The following is a 21697-nucleotide window of genomic DNA, read 5'->3' as shown; positions in this document are numbered from 1 at the left end:
CAGCTGTACATCTTCCAAAGAAAAATTGTTCATATTTCTAGCAGTTCATGGTATAGTCAATATTCTTCACCAACATCAAAATTCAAATGCATCAACTTTCCCCCCCTCTTATTCACTGTCCTGGTTTCACATGCATACAGTGATTAAAAATACCATAGTTGGCGGAGTGGAGACCCAAAACCCATCTGTAGACAATTAGACATCCCCTCTCAGAAGGGTCACAAGGAAGAGATGAGTCAGTGTGCAGCATAGCACTGACGAAACATACAACTTTCCTCTAGTTCTTTAATACCCACCTCCCCCACTAGGACCCCAATTCTACCTTACAAATCGGCTAGACCAGACCATGTACACAGGTACAGATAAGAGCTTGCAACACAGGGAATCCGGGACAGATAAACCCCTCAGGACCAATAATGAGAATAGAGATACCAGGAGAGTAAAAAGCAAGGTAGAGGGAGAAAGGGGGAACTGATCACAAGGATCTACATATAACCCCCTCCCAGGGGGATAGAAAACGGAAAAGTGGGTAAAGGGACACATCGGTTAGTGTAAGACATGAAAAAATAATAATAATAATTTATAAATTATCAAGGGTTCATTAGGGAGAGAGAGGTGAGGAGAAAATCAGAAGCTGATACTAAGGGCTCAAGTAGAAAGAAAATGTTTAGAAAATGATGATGGCAACAAATATACAAATATGCTTGACACAATGGATGGATGTATGGATTGTGAGAGCCCCCAATAATTTTTTTTTTAAGAGAAAGAAAGAAAATATCAGTTTTAGGGTCAGGCACACCCTTGTCCTCAAGGGACAGGTCATTTGCAGCAAATTTGCTCAATGTAAGACATCAAGTGATTTCTTGGCTACTTTCAAGAATTTTTATTGTTGATCCAAGTAAAATTAAATGCTTGACAATTTAAATATCTTCTCCGTTTATCTTATTATTTATTGATCTAATTATGAGGTTATTTGCTGTCTTCACATTAAGGTGTGATTCATACTGAACATTATAGTCTCCAATTTTTCTCTATACTGCTGTATAAGTCCTTTTTCATCAAGCAAGGTTGTCTCAAATTGTTCATGAGCCTTCCTCCAATTCTGATGCCATCTTCTTCTTTACACAGCCCAGTTTCTCAGATTATTTATTCAGCATTCAGATTACTCAATATGATGAAAGTGTGACATTATCTTCTGATGTACACCCTTCTTTATTTTAAATTATTAATAATCCCTTTAAAATAATCCCCTTTACTGCTTCTTCATCTATGTATGTATAGGTTCTGTATGCATAGAAGTGTTCTGGAATTCCTAGTCTCACAGTTGGCTTTGATCCATACAGTCAAATGTCTTTGCACAGTCAACAGGACATAGGTCAACATTTTAGAAAGTCGTTCCAGAATTAACTGACCTAAAGCACAAAGTGTTTTGTACACTATCTAGTCAACTGTGAATGTTAAACAGATGTTAACCCCACTCTCAATGAGCTGACTGTGAGTCATGGTGATCTTACATGGGATGATCTGCTGTGGGTCTGTAAATCTTTTTGGAAGCCGACAGCCTCATCTTTTTCCTGTGGAGTGGCCGGTGAGTTTGCAGCACTGATCTGGTGGTTAATCCTCCAACACTTACCCAATTGCAGCAACAAGACTCTGTGTTGCTCTCATTGCTGTAATTATTATATGTGCTTCTGACATGTACATAAATCTCTATTGCTTAATATACTCATATAAGACCACAGTTTTATCTTTAATTATTCCTGAGGAGGCACTTCAATAATAGGAGACACTTTAATAATTCAAAAGAAGGAACAAGGATCATTTAGGTGTTACTGTCAATAACCACTGTCAATAAGTAAATATATTAAGTTGAGGAAGTGTTAAAAAATTGAAGATTTAACTTTCATGATTATTCAAATGATGTATTTATTTATCACATCTCTTTTAATTTCCAAAGTTTTAAGAATAGAAAATTACAGATATTGTGATTCTCTCCTTAAATTTTATTTATTTTGTTGAGACTACTGACAGCAAAATAAGCACCCATTCGACAGTTTCCACATGTACAATTAATTTAGTTATACTGATTACATTCTTTGTGATATAAAACCATTTTCACTGCCTTTTCTGAGTTGTTCCTCATAAAAACTCACTGACCATCTAATCTCTTCAGGGAGTATTTTCATTGTGACACCATAGTTCTTGAAAGAACATAATGTTCCAGATGATTTTTTTTAAACAAGCTAATCTAAGATCTTTTTCACTATTAGCTTTTGCAGGAGGCCTGGTCACAAAGTGCTGATGAGTTGGGCTGAGATCCGCAAAGTTGGCAGTTTGAAACCACCAGCCTTTCAAGGGAGAAAAGACAGGGCTTTCTACTCCTGTAACGAGAGTCTCGGAAACCCACAGTGGCAGCTCTACCCTGCCCTATAGGTTTACTATGAGTCAGCAATGACTCAAAAGCATTGAGTTTGAGGGTGTTCTGTTTGTTTATTGTTAGATTTTATTCTGGGTATACTTGGGGGTTAAGATTTTAAAATTATTTCAGGGCAGTATTTCAGGAATTTGTCCACTGTTCAAGGTTTCGAAAGAGTCCAAAGTCAGAAAGAATTTGAAGTTTTCTTCTGAATTTCCCCCTTTTGATCAAGCTACTTCTAAGGAATCTTTGCTCAAATGCTTGTTACAGTAATCAGCACCATTCAGGACAATCAGCCACACATCCCATATATCCTTCTAGTCCGGATTCTTCACTCTGGTTTTCCGGGTGAATAGGTACCACTTACTGAGCCTGGGACGGCTACCTGCAAGTTTTTAAGATCACAGTCCCAACACAATCAATTAGGAGACAGAAGAGAAAAGTACCAAATAGGTTATGAAGACCCTTAACTGGGATGTTACATGAACCTATGACCCAAACAAGGCATCCAATCCCACGAGGTTTCTAGTTGTACACGTGTAACTTTGCACCTACTCTTTTGCTGTTACTGTAAAAATGACTATTGTCATCTCAGTTTGTTACAGGTGTACAAAACCTTACCCTAAGTTGATAGAATTTTTTCCATCATCTTTAATCTCCCACTTTTATTACCTCCATCTCTCCCTGTCCTCCTAACCCCACCCCTGGTAACTACTAATAAATTCTGATTTCTATATATCCACAATTTTTGTTTTTTAATATAAGTGATATCATACACTATTTTCCTTTGTGACTGACTTACTTCACTCCACAAAATGTCTTCAAGCTCCATCCATGCTGTAGCATATATCAGATTCATTTATCCCACATCTGAGCAGTATTTTATTGTACGTATGTCTCACATTTTGTTTGTTCATTTATCTGTTGATAGGCATTTAGCTTGTTCCCATGTTTTGGCAATTGTAAATAGTGCTGCAGTGAACATAAGTATCCAAATCTCTATGAGTTTCTACTTTCAGGGATATAAACTGTGTCCCTTTTCAGTGTTTGTTTGTTTTTTTACTTTGGGGAACAAACAGCTCTCTGACTGGGCAAGATTGGGGCTACTGGGTAGATAAGGAGTCCTCAAATAAATCCTCATACGACAGCCCATCCGATCCTCGAAGAATGAGCAGCTGCATTGTTTGTGTGTGTGTTTGTCTATACCTGTGTGTCCTAAGTTCAACTTTGCTTAGCCTTTTTCTCATCAATGTAGTTTCAATTTTCTTAATATTTCTTCCAAATAACCCCCTGTATGTCCTTCCAAGAAAATCTATCAAGATTACCATTTTGTAAGGCAAGCAAGCGGCCATCTAGCTGAGAAGCAACAAAGCCCACATAGAAGAAGCACACCAGCCTGTGCGATCATGAGGTGTCGAAGGGATCAGGTATCAAAAAGCAAAAAAATCTAATCATTGTGAATGTGCGGGGAGCGCAGATTGGTGACCCAAGACCCATCTGTAAGTAACTGGACATCCCCTTACAAAAGGGTCACTAGGAGGAGGCGAGCCAGTCAAGGTGTAGCATAGCAATGATGAAACATACAACTTTCTTCTAGTTCCTAAATGCTTCCTCTCCCCCTCACACACAACCCCTATCATGATCCCAATTCTACCTTACAAGTCTGGCTAAACCAGAGGATGTACACTGGTACAGATAGGAACTGGAACCACAGGGAATCCAGGGCAGATGATCCCTTCAGGACCAGTGGTGAGAGTGGTGATACAGAGAGGATGGAGGGAGGGTGAGGTGGAAAGGGGGAACCGATTACAAGAATCTATATAAAACCTCCTCGCTGGGGGGACGGACAACAGAAGAGTGGGTGAAGGGAGACAGTGGACAGTGTAAGATATGACAAAATAATAATAAATTATCAAGGGTTCATGTGGGAGTAGGGAGCGGGGAGGGAGGGGAAAAATGAGAAGCTGATACCAGGGGCTCAGTAGAAAGCAAATGTTTGAGAAGGACAATGGCTTGACACAATGGATGTATGTATGGATTGTGATAAGAGTTGTACAAGCCCCCAATAAATTGAAAGGAAAAAAAAGGCCACCACTTTGGAATTCAAAAGAGTGGCTATAACCTTTTGAGCTCGCTTCTCTGCTTTGAGTTGAACTTGTCCAGCATGGGATCTTGCTCTCTGGATCAGATTGGTAAGCCAAGACTCATCTCCAGTTATAATCCATTCTATGAAATAGTCTTCATCAACATCAATTTTTCTCAAGATTAAAAGACTAATAGAAAAGTCAGCTCTTTAATCTAGCTGAGCTTCATTCAACACTTAACAGCCATCCAGTCGAACGCTTGCTGAGTCCAAGGTGTTCACTGAAGGTGGTAAATGCCAAAGCCATGTGAGCTCCCAAATTCCGTAGCTATCACAGATCAGTGGTAATTTTATGGTCTTCCTCCACCAATTTCTGAACTTCAGCCAGTTTCTTCATTTGTTGAGCTTGATAGTCTTCTCTTTTCTAAGTTCAACTTTGAGATCTTCCTGACCTTCCTTAATGCTTGATTCATCTAAAAATTGTTCTTCTATGTAGGCTAGCATTCCTGTAAACTTGTTACAAAGCTTCAATGGTTTAGGGAGATGTCCAATTGCATTTGTTAAAAATTTGCTATCTCAAAATTGTTTTTATCCATTACGCAAAAATACTCCCTTTATTTTTTCCAGGCACCCAGAGGCTATGACAAGTGTTACTATTGAAAGATTTGTCTGCATTCACCTACTGTTTGCAAAGACACGTTTGAACATTGCATGTATAAACTGGGATTCTGGCAGCAATTATTTTTTAACTTATACACACGAATACCACATACACACAAGGGACTCCAAAAAGCACGTATATACTTAAGGATAAGCCGACCCAATTATTAGCTTAGGCACCTAATTTTACCACAAAAACTGCATTAAAAATGTGCTGGAAAAACTCGGCTTATACACAAGTATATACGATATATGGGAAAATGGACTTGAAAAATTGAAAGGTAATGTAATTTCCCCATACACTTTTAAAAGCTTCCTCGTAGCCACCATGTGTACACACACATCTAGATGAAACACTATGTAATACAGGACAGGTATAAGATAAAGCATAAATTTTTACTCTATACACCATAATTTCCCCCAATATGGGGTTGGTTTTAACAGGCCTTCAAAGAGTGGGATCTATCTGTATTGCAAAGACCCCAAAAGAAAGAAAGAGGACTACTGGCATTAAAGTGCACCATACATCCTCACATGGTTACCCCAAAGTTTACTGGTTCAAAACTACCAGCTGCTCTTCAGGAGAAAGATGGATGTGGCAGTCTGTGTCCATAAAGATTCCAGGTTGGAAACTGTGGAACAGTTCTACTGTATCTTATAGTTGGATACTGTATCTATGAGTTGGAATTGACTGAATGGCAGCAGGTATGCAACCTTAGAGAATATGTAATGTGCATTATTCTCCAAACTAAACTTGAGTAGGGAACCCTTCGTTCTTTACCCTTTTCACAAAACTAGTGTTCATGGAATTCACTCTTAAAAATGGTGGGTATAGACTATGCTAAGAAGCACAAACATGGAGTAAGTCAAGTTGGTTAGTATTTCTTTTTCTTTTATTAGATAAATTTCATAGAGGTGGCAAGACTTAGGAAAAGAAGATCTGGAGGAAGAAAGAAAATGAGTTAAGGAAACAAGACAGAACCAATGGTCTGAAAGAAGCAGAGTCAGAAAGCATGATCAGGGGATACACATACATGGCTCAAGCTAAGATAAAAGAAGTGGTGAATAAGTAAACAAATAAAAGTTTTCAACAAGGGAGAAAAGATGTTTTAAAAGAAGCTATACCAACAAACATTTGGGCAAAGTATTCTTGAACCTTCAAAGGCATGTAAAGCTAATAAAATTTTTAATTAAATTATGAATGTCTACTCCTTAAGATCATAAAGGTTGATAAGAATTTACTTACTTCACTAGAGCAGCTGCTTCGGGAAGTACATCAGCAAAGGACTCACGAAATATGATTGCATTCTTCCTTTTACAGTTCTGTATGACATCGTTGGCAAGATAGAAGAGATTCAGACGATGAGGATAGGCAGCTAGAAATGATAAGAGATGGTACGAAAAATTAACTAAGTTTAAACTTAATTCAACTCATTCCAAATAAGGTTCTTAAACTAACAACTATTACATGTCTAGGATGGAGAGCTGAATAAATACACAAATTAACTAATGGGTTAATTTATTGAGTGTAATACCTAAAAACTATGGCTGTAAAGGTTTCTTTCTGCTCAAGGATTCCTCAAGCAGAGTTCTACTTTATTTTATGGAAGTCCCTTAATTCTAGAGAAGGTGAAATAAAACAAAACTGCTATACCTAGCATTTGGGAAGACAGATGCATTGATCATTCTAATAACTAAGGAGTTAGCCTTTGGAAATCTAATCAGAATGTGACCTTAAGCAAATTATTTAACACTGCATAAAAACCAACACCATTACTACTGTAGATTCTCCACATCAACCAATCCCACTACTCAGTGTGGCGCAGGTGCTCCAAAGAAGGAAAGCCGCACTGCTACTTTCATCACTAGGTGAGGGCATCAGATCACCGGTGAAAGTCTTTATGCTTTACGTTTTTATGTTGGGCTGCTATACGAAAGGTCAAGCCCACCAGCTGAGGAGTGACATGAGGCGTTGCCCTCCCATAAAAATTCAGTTTTGGATACCCACAAGGACAGTTTCACTCTGTCCTACAGAGTGGCTATCAGGGGATCAATTCCATGGCAGTGAGGTTTGTTTGGGGTAAGATAAATTTTTGCAAAAATGATAAATGTGACCTGGCTTAATTAAGATTTCTGAGATCTTGGGCAGAGACACTTCCACACTTCATTACTATACCGAACACCTCAATCTTGTTTGTATGATCCATTACATTTTCTAGCCACTGAGCTTCTTGATCCTAAATTCAGTGACTTCCATGAACCAATCAATCCCTTGTAAATTTTAAAATCTCTTCGCTCTGACCAAAACCTATAACTTCCATTATTCTTTTTCTTCAATTTCATCAAGATCTTAGTTCCCCCCCCCAACCGTTTTATTGGCACTTAATCCACATCACACAATTCAATAGTTCAATCACATCGAGAATAGTTGTACAATCATTACCACAATTCATTTCAGATATTTACTCCTGCACCACCCCCCCATGGTCAAATAACTTTTTTAATGAGTTATGTAATCACCATTAGTTCTCATGTTTCCTTCCCCCTTCCCATATATATTGTTTCCCTCAACCCGCTCACCCTCCCTATCTCCCACCCTCCACACCTACATGGAAATGAGGAATGCTAAAATAAACTGTGCTGAGTTAGATTGGAATTGGTGGTACTGCAATGAACTCATAATTGTATATAAGAAAGATCAAGCTATGTGTACGTAAAGGGCCGTGGTGGAGAGCACGCGGTGGGGAGTCTTTCTGCTAGCAAAAAGGCCAGAAGTTTGAACTCAACAGCAGTCAGGCTTCCATAAAAACTTACATACATAAAAGAACGGATTGAAATGTTTAAAAGCTAACAATACTATGAAGGACTATTACTAACCAATCTGGAAACATAGAAGACATGGACAACTTTCTGGAAACACTACCTACATAAAATAGTACAAACTGATGTAAACACAAAACGAAACTGGTCTTATGATAAAAGAAGAAATTGCTCTATTCATTAAGCCTGTGTGCGCGCATGTGCGTCAGTTCTCTTCTCTCTCTCTCTCACTCTCTCACACCCCTTCCTCCACCCCAAGGGCAGGCAGCTTCCCCAGGGGATTCTACCAAACATTCAGAGAATAGTTCACAGCAGTTCTAAAAACATCCCAAAATATAAAAAAGGAGAGCAAATTCCCAACTTAATGCAATGGAACAAGCATTAACCCTGATACCCAAACCAGGCAAAGACATCACCAGAACAGAAATGTACAAGTCAATATTCGCTACGAACAGATGTAGACATTCTCAACAAAATTTTAACCAATAGAATCTCAAAGTACACTATACACACACACACACTTTGGGGGGACCATCAGTGTACTCCCTGATCGACATGAAACAAAGGGGGAAAACTGCACGGTTATATCAATTGACGCACCCATTCCTGATAAAAAATCCTTAACAAAATAGGAACAGAAAGCATATATGTAGCATTTTAAAAGGCATATGTGCAAAATGAATGGCCGACATCACGTCAATGGGAGAAACAGAAATCATTTTCCTTGTGAACAGTAACCAGACAGAGATGCTCTACCACTCTTAATTCAACTCCCGTACAGAGTTACAGCCTTGGAAACTCACAGAGGAGTTCTACCTTGTTCAGCAGGGTCACTGAGAGCACTGACTCAATGGTAGTGAGTTCAGCTTTGGTTTTTAATTCAACACTGTGCTGGAAGTTTTAGGGAAAGCTATGAGACAAGAAACAAAACAGTGGCACCCACATTGGCAAAGAAGAAAGAAACCTCACTGTATTTGCAGATGATATAGTTCTTTACATAGAAAACTGTTGGAACCAATTGAAAGACTCAGCACCGTGGCAGGGTACAAAATCAATATATAAAAATCAATTGGGGTCCTGCATACTTAACAAAATGAGCTCCGCAAAGGAAATCAATAAAACAATATCATTTGCAATAGCTATCCAAAAGATGAAATATTTAGGAATGAATCTAACCAGAAAATCAAAACATGTGTACAAAGAAAACAACAAAACGTTGCCAAGAAACCAAAATAGACCTACATAAATGGGAAACTATACCATATTAATAAATAGGAAGGTTTAACTTTGGGAAAATGTCAATATAATGCAAAGTGATCTATAACTATAATGCAATTCCGATCCAGACCTCACATTCATTCTTTAAAGAGACGGAAAAAACTAATGACCAATTATAAGGAAAGGGCAGACACAAAAAAATGAAACATTGTGATAAGTAAAGCACTACTAAAGAAGACAAAGTAGGAGACTTCACACCCCAATCTCAAATCCTACTCAAATAGGACAGTTAAAACAGCCTACTACTGATACAAGAAATACTTACACCAATGGAACAGACTAGAGAACCCAGAACTAAATCCATCTACCTACAGAGAGTTAATTTTTGACAAAAGATCAAAACACAATAAATGGGAGATATTCTCATCAACAAAGAGTGCTGGCAAAACTGGGTTTCCATTTGTAGAAGGACGAAACACGATAGTCAGACCTCATTCCATGTACAAAAATAAACCCAAGATGAACTGAAGACCTAAATGCAAGCCTTAGAACTACAAAGATCATCAATGAAGGATAAAGCGACAAACTTCAAGGCTCTAATACATCCCATAAATATACTTCTGAACATAATAAAAACCACACACAGCCTCAATACCCACCTCGCAGTGACACGGCAGGTTTTGCTATGTTGGGGAAAGATCTGCACTTGGAAGAACTGATCCAGGAAGTTTTCCCCTGGCATCCAGTCCCCCTGCTTACAGAGCTCAACTGAATGGGCGATGGATCTGTGTCGGCAGCAACTCAGGCTGTGGCTCAAGGTGGAACTGTACCCGCAGACCCTGCTCACACCGACAGTGCCCGGTGCTGTGTCACTGGAAACACAGATGATGTCACCAGTGCAATCGCCTTCTACCCCAGGGGGATGCCTGAAAATGTTTTACTTTTCTGTTTCTATGAGTTTGTTTTCCTGCCTTTAGCAGATCCCCTCCCCTCTAGCCCACATGCAAGGGTATGGAACAATTTTACTATCAGACAAAGATCATGGTAATATTGATTATGGATCGAACTTGATACTTGGGCTGGTTGACTTTCTTCTTGATCCAATCTGAATTTGTTCTAGGTGCAAATATTTCTTGCTTGTTTCATGACAAAAATTTCTTCCCTGGCTTTTTAAATATTGATGATGATCTTTTCTTTCTTACTCATTCTTTGTATTTTTATCTTTATATTATTAGTATTTTATCCTCACCACTTTATTTTTTGTTATTTTATGGTTTCTGTTGGGTTTTTCAGTTTGGGGAGCACATGAGGAGAAGATGGAGAGATAATAGCTGTCACAAGGGGTCTACAGGAGATGTAGGGATAGGAAGAGTAAGAGACAGGAAAGGTAAGGGGAGTTAGGGGTGCACACAATGTATGTGGGAGGGAGGTGGAAGCACTGGAACTGATTGTGATTACACAACTCATTTTAAAAGAGATTTAACCATAAAAAAAAGAAAAAATATTCTAAAGTTGATTGTGGTAATGATTGTACAATTCTTGATGTGACTGAACTACTGAATTGTATATATGGATTATATGCCAGTAAAACACATACACACACATACAGAAGACAGACTAGATGAGTGACACTTCCTAAAAATGAGAACATGTATTAAAAGATTTCACAAAAGAGTAGAAAGAGAACCCATGCACCGGAGGGGAAAAAATGCAATGGTATATGTGACAAGGGACTAATCTCTAAAATCTACAGAAAATATCAGCACCTCAAAAAGGAATAGATAAATAGCCCAATTTTAAACTGGGAAGAGCACATGAATAAACACTGTGCTAAAGAAAATATTCAGGCAGTCAATAAACATAGGAAGAAATGTTAGAGATCATTAGCCATTCAAGAAATACATATTAAAACAATGATGAGGTACCACCTCACACCAGAATTGAGAGCAAAGTTCAAAAGAGCAGAAAACAACAAATTTTGGAGAGAAATGTAAAATAATAACCCTCATACCCTGCTGATGGGACTATAAAAAGTCCAATCACTAGGGAAAGTGGTATGGCACTTCTTCAAGCAATTGGGCATAGAAATACCATTATGACCCAGCAGGGATGCAATTTGGCATACACACCCCTAGAGAAATCAACACCAACACTAACAGACATATGCACATCCATGTTCACTGCAGCACCATTCGCAATACCAAGAGGACGTAAACAGCCTACATGCCCATCAGTGGAAGAATGGATAAAGAAACTGGTACATACACACAATGGAATAGTACAAATTATTAATGAATTATGAAACATCATGACATGGATGGAATTGGAGGATATTATGTGAAGGTAACCAAACAAAAATGGGCAAATATTGTTTGAGACTATTGTTATAAAAAGTTCAAAGAAAGGGTTTCATATCAAAAGAAACAGACTGTGATGGTCCCCTGGGATAGGGACAGTGAAGAGGGAAAGCAGTAGAACAGACAGGTGTTAAGCTTAGGTGAGGGGGAAGAAAACATTCTTCAAGAGGGAAAAGGGGTGGGGGGGGAGTGAGGAAGACAGGACAAGCCATTGGGAGAGTTGGCAAGGTTTTTAAGTAGTTGAATGTAAACAACAATCTGATTTAAACCCCCACCAAATTCACAATAAGAATCCCTGGAGGGTTATATGCCAGGCTGCTAATCAGAGAGTCAGCAGCTCCTGGAAGAAAGATGAAGTTTCCGTTCCCATAGATATTTACAACCTTGGAAACCCAAAAGGAAGTTCTACTCTGTCCCAACGGGTCATTACGAATCAAAATTGACTCAGTGAAAGTGATTTAACACACAGTATTGAAAACACTATGGTTCTTCTGCTCTACTGTGTTGTTATGCGTCGAATGAAACTTGATATCAAGTGGGTTTATGACCCAATGCCACTAATAAATGTAGAAGGAATGATGGAATTTAAAATCAGCAGGCAGGGTGCACTGTAAAATGGATTATTGCAGAGTAAGATCAAATTATAATACTTTATCATTTGACCTTCTTTTTGACCCATTTTACATTTGTTCCAGATTTAAGTATTTTCTGCTCTTTTCAACTGAGGTTTTTTGTTTGTTGCTTCTATTTTATGGCGTTTTTTGGATTGTTTTTTTGTATATGAAATCCAGGATAGATAAATCTACAGAGGCAGTCACTGGATTAATAGTTTTGTAGGGGCATTGCAGGAGCCCTGGTGGTACAGTGGTTAGCTATTGGGCTGCTAGCCACAAGGTCAGTAGCTTGAACCCACCTGCTGCTCCTCAGGCAAAGGGCTTTCTCCTCCTGTAGTTACAGTCTCAGAAACCCACAGGGGCCCTTCTTTCCTGTTGTACAGGGTCACTATGAGTCAGGATTGACTCCATGGCAGTGAGTTTTGATTTTAGTTTGGAGGGGTAAGGAAGGAAATGTTGAGGGGAAACAAGGGAGCAAATAACACTGAGCAAAAGAAGAAAATGTTCTAAAATTGATTGTGGTGACAATTGCACAGCCCCGATGATGTGAATTACATGTTAATTAAACTGGTTTGTTTGTTTGTTTGTTTGTTTTTTTAATCAGCATTTGGGAACCATCATAGTAAAAGCTGATTTAAGCAGCAATCATCAATGAATGCAAAAGTTAGTGAGTACTTTCCCAAGGGCAGCAGTTTAAGATTGTGGGGCTGCCTGGGCAGCAAGAGTTCCTATAACCCTCTTCTCTCACTTCCTGTTACCACCCACAGAAACTGTTCAAGCCATAATAAAATTAAATAAATAAAACCAGTGAGTAAAAATGAAATTAGTAACAAAATACTTATATAGTCACAATTCCCCACAAAATTCTCACTTGTTTTAAAGTAGAGAAACTTGACAAACACCATCTTAAAAGTGAACATCATGAGTAGCGGGACAGACTGACATTCTGTTCCTTTAATTATCATTATGTTAACATGTATACATACATTCAAAACACCACATCACTTCCGTGGTATTTCTGTCCCAAAATATATAATAAGAAAACATCAGACAAACACCAATTTGGGGATAAGCTTACAGGTTACTTACTATCCAAAGAAAACCAAATAAGGTCAAACTCATGAAAGACTAGCCCTATAATACCTGAATTTTTAACATCAGGAAAAAAAAATTTTTTTGTTTTTATTCTTTACTTTCATAGTTATCAATATATTACAACCAAAATATATTTAAAATATATACAATTTACAATGTTTTTAAATATAACTAAATTGTCACATTCTTCCAGATTTATAATAAATGTTATAGACTGCTTCCCCTTCCTGTTGACAAGCCACATGGAGCCAGACTGATGGCAGCTAGAGACCTGGAGATGCTTCCACCACCACTGGATCCACTGGACTTTCTACCCACAGGAAAAGATCCAGCTATGTCTTCAGCCATGAAGACCAGAAAAGCCAACTCAACGCAGCCTAAACAGTGAGGAACTAGGCCCTCCCAGCGTCCGGAAGCCGAGCAGGGAGTTAATGCAGAGGCTTCCGCATGCCACCGGCCGCCTTCTTCCTTCTCCTGCTTTCCCGTCTTCTGTGTGCTGGGCTATCCAAACGTTCCCCTCACGCTCCAGCGACAGCTGCTCCAGCATCATGTCCCCGAAAGGTATCTTCCAGGGAAGACAAGGCATTCTTTTAGAAGAAAAGGGTCCTCAAGCACACCCCACCCCACCCTGACCCCCAGCAGGTATCTCTTCTGTGTCATCAGCCAATCTCATCTTGTGCCAGTTCCGGCAAGAGGAACTGGACCGTCGAGACTGACAGGTCAACAGGGACACCTCACTGCCCGAGACTGAGGTCGACTTAGTCTCCACCAGGAAGCGCTGCCTGCCACAGAGAGAGATGGCATTTGAGCAAACTGAGTGCTCCGTGAACAGTGACCCAGAGTAAGTGACTGTGAGGGAAAGAAGGCCTGGTGGCGAACTGGTTGAGTACTTGGCTGCTCACCAAAAGGTTGGTGGTTTGAAGCCACCTGCCGGTCCACAGGAGATGGACATGGGACTCTGCTTCCATGCAGATTTATAGCCTTAGAACTTGAGACTGTTTCACTCTGCCCTAAGGGTCAGAAGTGCCTTGGGGGTACTGGGGTTTAACCATCCGTGTAAGGAACCACCGGCCACTCCAGGGGAGAACGTGCCTGCGGATCTGCTGCCGTAGAGGTGACAGCTAAGGAAGCCCCGTGGAGCGATTTCATTCAGTAACCCACGGGGCGACCGTGAGTGTGGATTGATGAACTCAACAGCAGTGAGTTTAACCAGTCTGCCACAGGGGCGATGGGGGCATACTCAGAGAGGCAGAGTGAAACACAAATACTGGGGTGAAGTGAACTTTCTAAGTATAGCTCTTCTATCCCTGTCTCCATAACTCCCACTAAGTTATCGGGTGGGACCCTGCAAACCGAGTGTGAAACACTCATAGAGGGATAGTTGGTTTGGTTGCGGTTGCCTCCTGTATAAGAAAGCCAGCTCAGAAGCAAAGGGAGAAGTCCCAGGACTGGCCGCCAAGGAAGAAGAGGTCCCAGTGGAGATCCCTGAGGCAAAGAGACCATGAGACAGAAACTAAGACTGTGAAGCGGAGCCACGGTGGGCTTCCTGGCCCTTGGAGATAGAGACCAAGGCACCATGTGACTGAGAGGCTGAGGACCTGAGAGAGACTTGGCTGCAGGCAATGCTGTGGACCAAGCACTGTACCCTTAATCTTTTATGATGCTGACCTGTTAACTTCCCTAATGAAACCAAACCCACTGCCATTGATTCAGTCTTGCTTCCCAGCGACCCTACAAGACAAAGTAGATCTTGATGGGAGGAGAAAGCCCGTCTTTCTCCCACAGAGAATCACAGCCCAACGCCAGGGATTCTGGCTTTCCTAATAAACACCCATCAATGTGGGAAAAAAAATAAATGTTATAATTAAATGTTATGAAAACGTCGCGCTCGGCGTGACAGAGCTAGGGAAAACCAAAGGAAACTAAAGTGACCTGATGATTATGTGACATGTGGCCCTGGTCCTTAAGAGATCATTAAAGCTATATAGGTGACAAATAACTATATATGGAAGAATACTCAGCACCTTTGGTAGTTCACTCACTCAAACCACTAGTTCCAACTGATAAAAACAAAAACCAAACTCACTACCATCGAGTCAATGCCAACTCACAGTGACTCTAAAAGACGGGATAGAATTTGCCCTGTGAATTTCTGAGACTATGAAGTGAGTAGAAAGCCCTCTCTTGGAAAGAACTAGGAGGCAAAGGGCATTGACAGAGGTCTAAATACAGGTATGTACATATGTAACTATATTCATATATGATGATGGGGAAATAGCTCAATATGCATATATTTATAGGTTTAGTATTAAGGTAGCAGATGGACATTGGGCCTGTACTCAAGTACTCCCTCAATGCAAAAACATTTTGTTCTATTAACTGGCATTCCATCATGCTCACCTTCCTGACACGATTACTGAAGACAAAGCGAGTGCATAAGCAAATGTGGTGAAGAAAGGTAATGGTGCCTGGCTATCAAAAGATATAACATCTGAGTCTTAAAGGCTTGAAGATAAACAAGCGGCCATCTAGCGAAGAAGCAACAAAGCCCACATGGAAGAAACACATCAGCCTTTGTGATCACGAGGTGCCGAAGGGATCAGGTATTAGGCATCAAAGAACAAAAAAATCATATAATTGTGAATGAGGGGGAGTGCCAAGTGGAGACTCAAAACCCATCTGTAGGCAACTGTATTCCCTTACAGAAGGATCACAGGGAGGAGGTAAGCCAGTCAGGGTGCAGTGTAGCAACAATGAAACATACAGCTTTCCTCTAGTTCTTACATGCTTCCTCCCCCCACTATCATGATCCCAATTCTACCTTACAAATACAGCTAGACCAGAGGATGTACACTGGTACAGATAAGAACTGGAAACACAGGGAATCCAGGACAGATAAACCCCTCAGGACCAATAATGAGAGTAGCAATAATAGGAGGGTAAGAGGAAGATGAGGGAGAAAGGGGGATCTACATATAACCCCCTCCCTAGAGGACAGACAACAGAAAAGTGGGTGAAGGGAGAAGTCAGACAGTGTAGGACATGACAAAAAATAATAATTATTTATAAATTATCAAGAGTTCATGAGGGAGGGGGGAGCAGAGAGGGAGGGGGAAAATGAGGAGCTGATGCCAGAGGCTTAGGTGGAGAGCAAATGTTTTGAGAATGATGAGGGCAACGAATGTGCAAATGTGCTTTAAACAATTGATGTATGTATGGATTGTGATAAAAGTTGTATGTGTCCCTAATAAAATGATTTTTTTTTTTTAAGTTACAGTCTCGGAAACTCACAGGGCAGTTAGGATCCCTATGAGTTGGTGTGGACACAATGGCCAGCAGTTTGGTGGGTTTTTTTCAATTCAGTGTATAGGGGCCCTGGAGGCACAGTGGCTACAAGTTGGGCAGTGATCCAGAAGATAAACAGTTCAAAACCACCAGCCACTCCAAGGGGAAAAGACTGGGTTTTCTACTCCCCCAAACAGTTAACAGTCTCACAAACTCACAGGGACAGTTCTACCCTGTTCGGTAGGGCCCAATGAGAATCATAATTGACTTAATAGCAGTGAGTTTGTTTGCATGAGTTCAGAGTATATTGTTAGATACCCTACCCAATTTTGCATGCTAGAACTTTCTAATTTTTTTCATATATTGTTGGTGAAATTGGTATAGAGTTTTATACCTGTTTTGTAACTTGTGCAATCTAGTCAAAGTACTACTTTATATTTTAATGAAGTATAAATTTAATCAATTAATGGTATTAGCTGTGTTTTTTTAAAAATAAGTGAATTACGTTTTTATGTCAAGAAGGTAGAAAAAATGGTCAAAGGAAACCCAAAAAGAATAAGTAAAACAGAATTGTTACCAGAATTACCCTTATAACATGAGGGTATTTCAAAAATCTTGTGGAAATTCTCTATCATCTTTAATTCCATTTTTCCATAAAATTTTTGAAGCACCTTCAAAGAAAACCAGAAATTCTATAAGAAAACTACCAGAATAGAAGGCATTCATCAGAATAGCAGAGATCAGCAGACATAAATCAATTAAATGACTCTATATCAGTATTTTCCAAAGTGGGCAGTACTATCCTCTGGGGGTCTGGAATGAACCAAAGGGGTTTGTGAAAGTAGGTGTCTATACTTTACCCTATTTTATAAGCTATAGCACAAAAGTTTTTAATTGCCAGGGAGGCATTGAGTAATTTCTTTTCCTCCCCTCCCCATATAAGTTTGGGAGCCAAGGGTCTACACTAACAAGAAACACTTGAAAAGGACATCAAGAAAACAATGCTATTTACAATGCTCCTTCCCAAAGCATTAAATATTTAAGAATAAATCTAACCAATGACCTAAGACACTTGTATACGGAAAACTAACTACAAAACACTATTATAAGAAAACAAGAGAACTATATAAATGGGAAAATAAACCATGTTCATGGATTGGAAGACAAAACATTGAGAAAATGTCAACACTATCCAAAGTAAACTATAGATATAATGCAATCCAAAGCTCAAGAATATTCTTTAAAAAAGTGGAAAAACTTTTTATGGAAAGGAAAGATATCTCAAATTGCTAGAGTTTTATTTAAAAAGAACAAAGTAAAAAATCTCACACTTCCCTATTTCAGAACGTACTATACAGTCACAGAGTAATCCAAAACAACTTGGTTCTGGTATAACAATAAACAGATAAACCAATGGAATAGAATTTAGAACCAAAAAGTTTTTTAAAAGAACCGAAAAGTAAATCCATCCAGCTATGGAGAGCTGATCTTTGACAAAGTCAATGTTCATTCAGTAAAAATAGTTAAGTCTCATTAACAAATGAGACAAAACAAGACATGCATAAAAATGAAATGGGATCCATACCCCACACAGTATATACAACAATTAATTCAAAATGCAAAGACCTAAAAGCAAAACCTGAAACTACAAAATTATTGGAAGACAACATAAGAATAAAGATAGGAGTCCTAATTTATGAAAAACATAAACACACTATCAAACATAATTTAAAAGGCACCAGGGAAAATAACAAGGAATACCCCCAAAATGAAATATTTATGCTTGCTGAAAAACTTTACCAAAAGAGTAAACCAAGAACTGGGAAAAAATTTTTGGCAACATCAAACAAGTGTCTAGTTTCTGAAATAAATTTTCAACTCTACAACAACAAAATAAACAATCCAACAAGAAATGGATAAAGGACATGAACACTTTCACCAAAGAAAACAGTCAGATAACAAATACATGAAGAGATGCTTGTGATTATTAGCCATTAAAACCCAAACCAAACCCACTAACAAAAAGTTTATCCCAACTCAGTGACCCTACAGGGCAGAACAAAACTACCTTACAGGGTTGCCAAGACTGTAAGTCTCGATCAAAGCAGGCTGCCACATCTCACTCCCACGCAGTGGCAACTTCTCAGTAGCAGGCCAGCGCGGAACCACTGGGCCATCAGGGCTCCTTCATTCGCCAGTAAGGAGATACAAATCAAATTGTATGGAACTTCCTCAAAAAGCTAGAAATACAAATACCAGACAATCCAGCAATTCCATTTCTAATAAGGTAACCAGACGTCCCGCTTTTGATGGGACAGTCCTGATTTTTAACAATTTTTCCTGTGTCCTGTGGCGTTTTTTAAAAGTCCAGATTAAAAAAAAAAGTTCTGATTTTTGGAAAGAATGCACGACAAGCTAGGGTATACGGTTTTCATCTGCCATGTGGCTATTTTGCCAGGATATGAGTTTTATCAACGGTGTCCTGCTTTACCACTGTTAAAATCTGGTCACCTCTAGCTATATATCCTGGAGAAGAGTCATAACATACAAACATGCACAGTATTATTTATGATAACAAAAAAGGGAAACATTCTAAGTATCTATAAGTGGACGAATAAATAAAATATGGCATGTACATACAATGGGGTACTATGTAACAATAGGTTCACGATAAATCCTATAATATGGGTGATTCTTAATCACACTAGGATGAATTTTGTATCTGACCACTTTTAAAAACAGTTAAAAATAAGATAACACTGAAAGTAACTTTTTTTTTATTTTTATGGTTACCAGGGATGAGTAGACAGGATGGAAGTCACTTTCTAGAAAGTGACCAGGGTAAGGGCATTGACAGAAGTCTAAATACAGGCATGTACATGTGTAAATATGTTTACATATGATGACGGGGAAATAGCTCTATGTGCACATATTTATAGGCTTAGCATTAAGGTAGCAGGTGGACATTGGGTCTCTACTCAAGTACTCCCTCAATGCAAGAACATTTTGTTCTATTAAACACACCTTCCCTACATGATAGATCGCCGAAGACATAGTGGGTACATAAGCAAATGTGGTAAAGAAAGCTGATGATGCCCGGCTATCAGAAGAGAGTATCTGGGGTCTTAAAGGCTTGAAAACAACCCAGCAGCCACCTAGCTCAGGGGCAACAAAGCCCACATGGATGAAGCACACCAGCCTGTGTGATCACGAGGTGTCAAAGGGATCAGGTATCAGGCATCAAAGAACAAAAAAAAAATCATATCGTTGTGAATGAGGGGAGTGCAGAGTGCAGACCCAAAGCTCACCTGGAGGCAACTGGACATCCCCTTAAAGAAGGGTCACGGGGAGGAGACAAGTCAGTCAGGGTGCAGTGTAGCACTGATGAAACATACAACTTTCCTCTAGTTCTTACATGCTTCCTCCCCCCCACTATCATGATCCCAATTCTACCTTACAAATCCAGCTAGACCAGAGGATGTACACTGTTACAGATAGGAACTGGAAACACAGGGAATCCAGGGCAGATGATTCCTTCAGGATCAGTGGTGAGAGTGGCAATACCGGGAGGGTAGAAGGAAGGTAGGGTAGAAAGGGGGAAGCCATTACAAGGATCTGTTCTGGGGGAACAGAAACAGAAAAGTGGGTGAAGGGAGATGTTGGACAGTGTAAGACATGACAAATAAATAATAATTTATAAATTATCAAGGGTTTATGGTGGGGATGGGAGGAGGGGGGAATGAGGAGCTGATACCAAGGGTTCAAGTAGAAAGCAATTTTGAGAATGATGATGGCAACAAATGTGTTTGACACAATGGATGGATGTATGGATTGTGATAAGAGTGGTACAAGTACCCAATAAAATGATTTTTTAAAATTAACAATTATTACCCTTGAGTACTGTGCTCCTTTGAAAAATCACTAATGAAACCAGTAATGGTGCAGAACTAAATTACTAAAATCAACAATCTAAACAGAAATAATGGAAAAGTTAACACAATGAAAACTTTGACCAATATAATTAAACCAATTATGTAGAAATTGTTAAATAGAAACTTAATTTCTGTGCTTCACCAGAAATACATTAAAATATTACTTAGAAAAAGAAAATAAATAAGCAACAGTCCTTCTCAACTTCTTCCAAAACACAAGAGTGGCAGAATACTTCCCAACTCATTCTACAAGATCAGTATTACCCTAAGACCAAAGCCAAAGACATTACTAGAAGGAATATTACAGACCAACAAGCAAAGCTGCAAAAGTGTTTTAGTACAACTAGCTAAATGCATGGTGTTGGGACACCCATTTAAAAATGTATCAAGTTAGATCGATATCCCACACGTACATAAAATGAAAGCCTAAATGTATAAAAGAACATTCACCCAAACCACAATAATTAGAGAAGAAACACTGTGTGCATATACACAAAGTTGAGATTGTGTTTATGACTGGAGTGAGGAAAGCCTTAAAAGCATTCAAAATTATTGGATTATTTTCAGTAAGAATATATTTATAAATAACATATTTAAAATTGATGAAATTTTAAATATCTCAGAACTGTAATTCAAATAGTCACTTATTCAAATAGCTGTTTTAAGGTAGATACATTGTTAATTCCATACTAGCATTTACAACATCATTACTGTTGTTCTTCAGGGCTCCAACTGGCTTTGGTCTCGATACATTTGCTTGTGACATAACCAGTTCTATGTCCTTAATTTTGACACCCATTTCATCAATCTCTTCTTCCTCACTCTCCTCTTATACAATTGGAGTTTGTGTTTTCTTGAATGTCCAAGACCGCCTCATCTTGAACTTTGAACTTCTCAGCAGCTGTGCTTGCTGAGATAAATCCTCCATCTTGGCTTCTCCCAAAACAATGCAAGTGTCTGACGCAGGACTCTTGTAGCCATCTGGCTTTGTGATGACAAGGAGGGTATTCTTAGATTTCCGGACAGTGGCTCTAGTAATCCCTATGACTTGCCCAAGACCCAGTCTGGACACAGCCTTGTATGCCTTCTTTTCACTGACTGCTTTGCTTTTCGACTAGTTCCTCGTTGGTTTCAGCGGCTGCCACCAGGTCAGTTTGCTGTATGGCGGTCCATATGGAATCCTGTTCCTGGAGTTCTGACGCGGATTCATCACTATC

General features: G+C 39.2%; 1 protein-coding gene and 1 pseudogene across 3 annotated transcripts in view; both read right to left on the bottom strand.

Annotated features, from left to right (window-relative positions):
* The window catches only part of RPRD2 (regulation of nuclear pre-mRNA domain containing 2), a 107083-nt gene that overhangs the window by 50634 nt on the left and 34752 nt on the right, over positions 1-21697 (bottom strand). For all 3 annotated transcript variants that reach the window (XM_075561207.1, XM_075561216.1, XM_075561223.1), the window contains exon 2: positions 6406-6535. In XM_075561207.1, coding sequence (XP_075417322.1) covers positions 6406-6535 — 130 coding nt within the window. The remainder of the gene's footprint in view (positions 1-6405; positions 6536-21697) is intronic.
* Positions 21142-21697, bottom strand: part of LOC142429218 (nascent polypeptide-associated complex subunit alpha pseudogene) — a 33929-nt pseudogene continuing 33373 nt past the window's right edge.

The sequence above is a fragment of the Tenrec ecaudatus genome, chromosome 1 (assembly GCF_050624435.1).
Source record: "Tenrec ecaudatus isolate mTenEca1 chromosome 1, mTenEca1.hap1, whole genome shotgun sequence".
NCBI lineage: Eukaryota > Metazoa > Chordata > Mammalia > Afrosoricida > Tenrecidae > Tenrec > Tenrec ecaudatus.
Note: the sequence above shows the minus strand (reverse complement) of the source record. Positions and strands in the feature narration are given on the sequence as shown.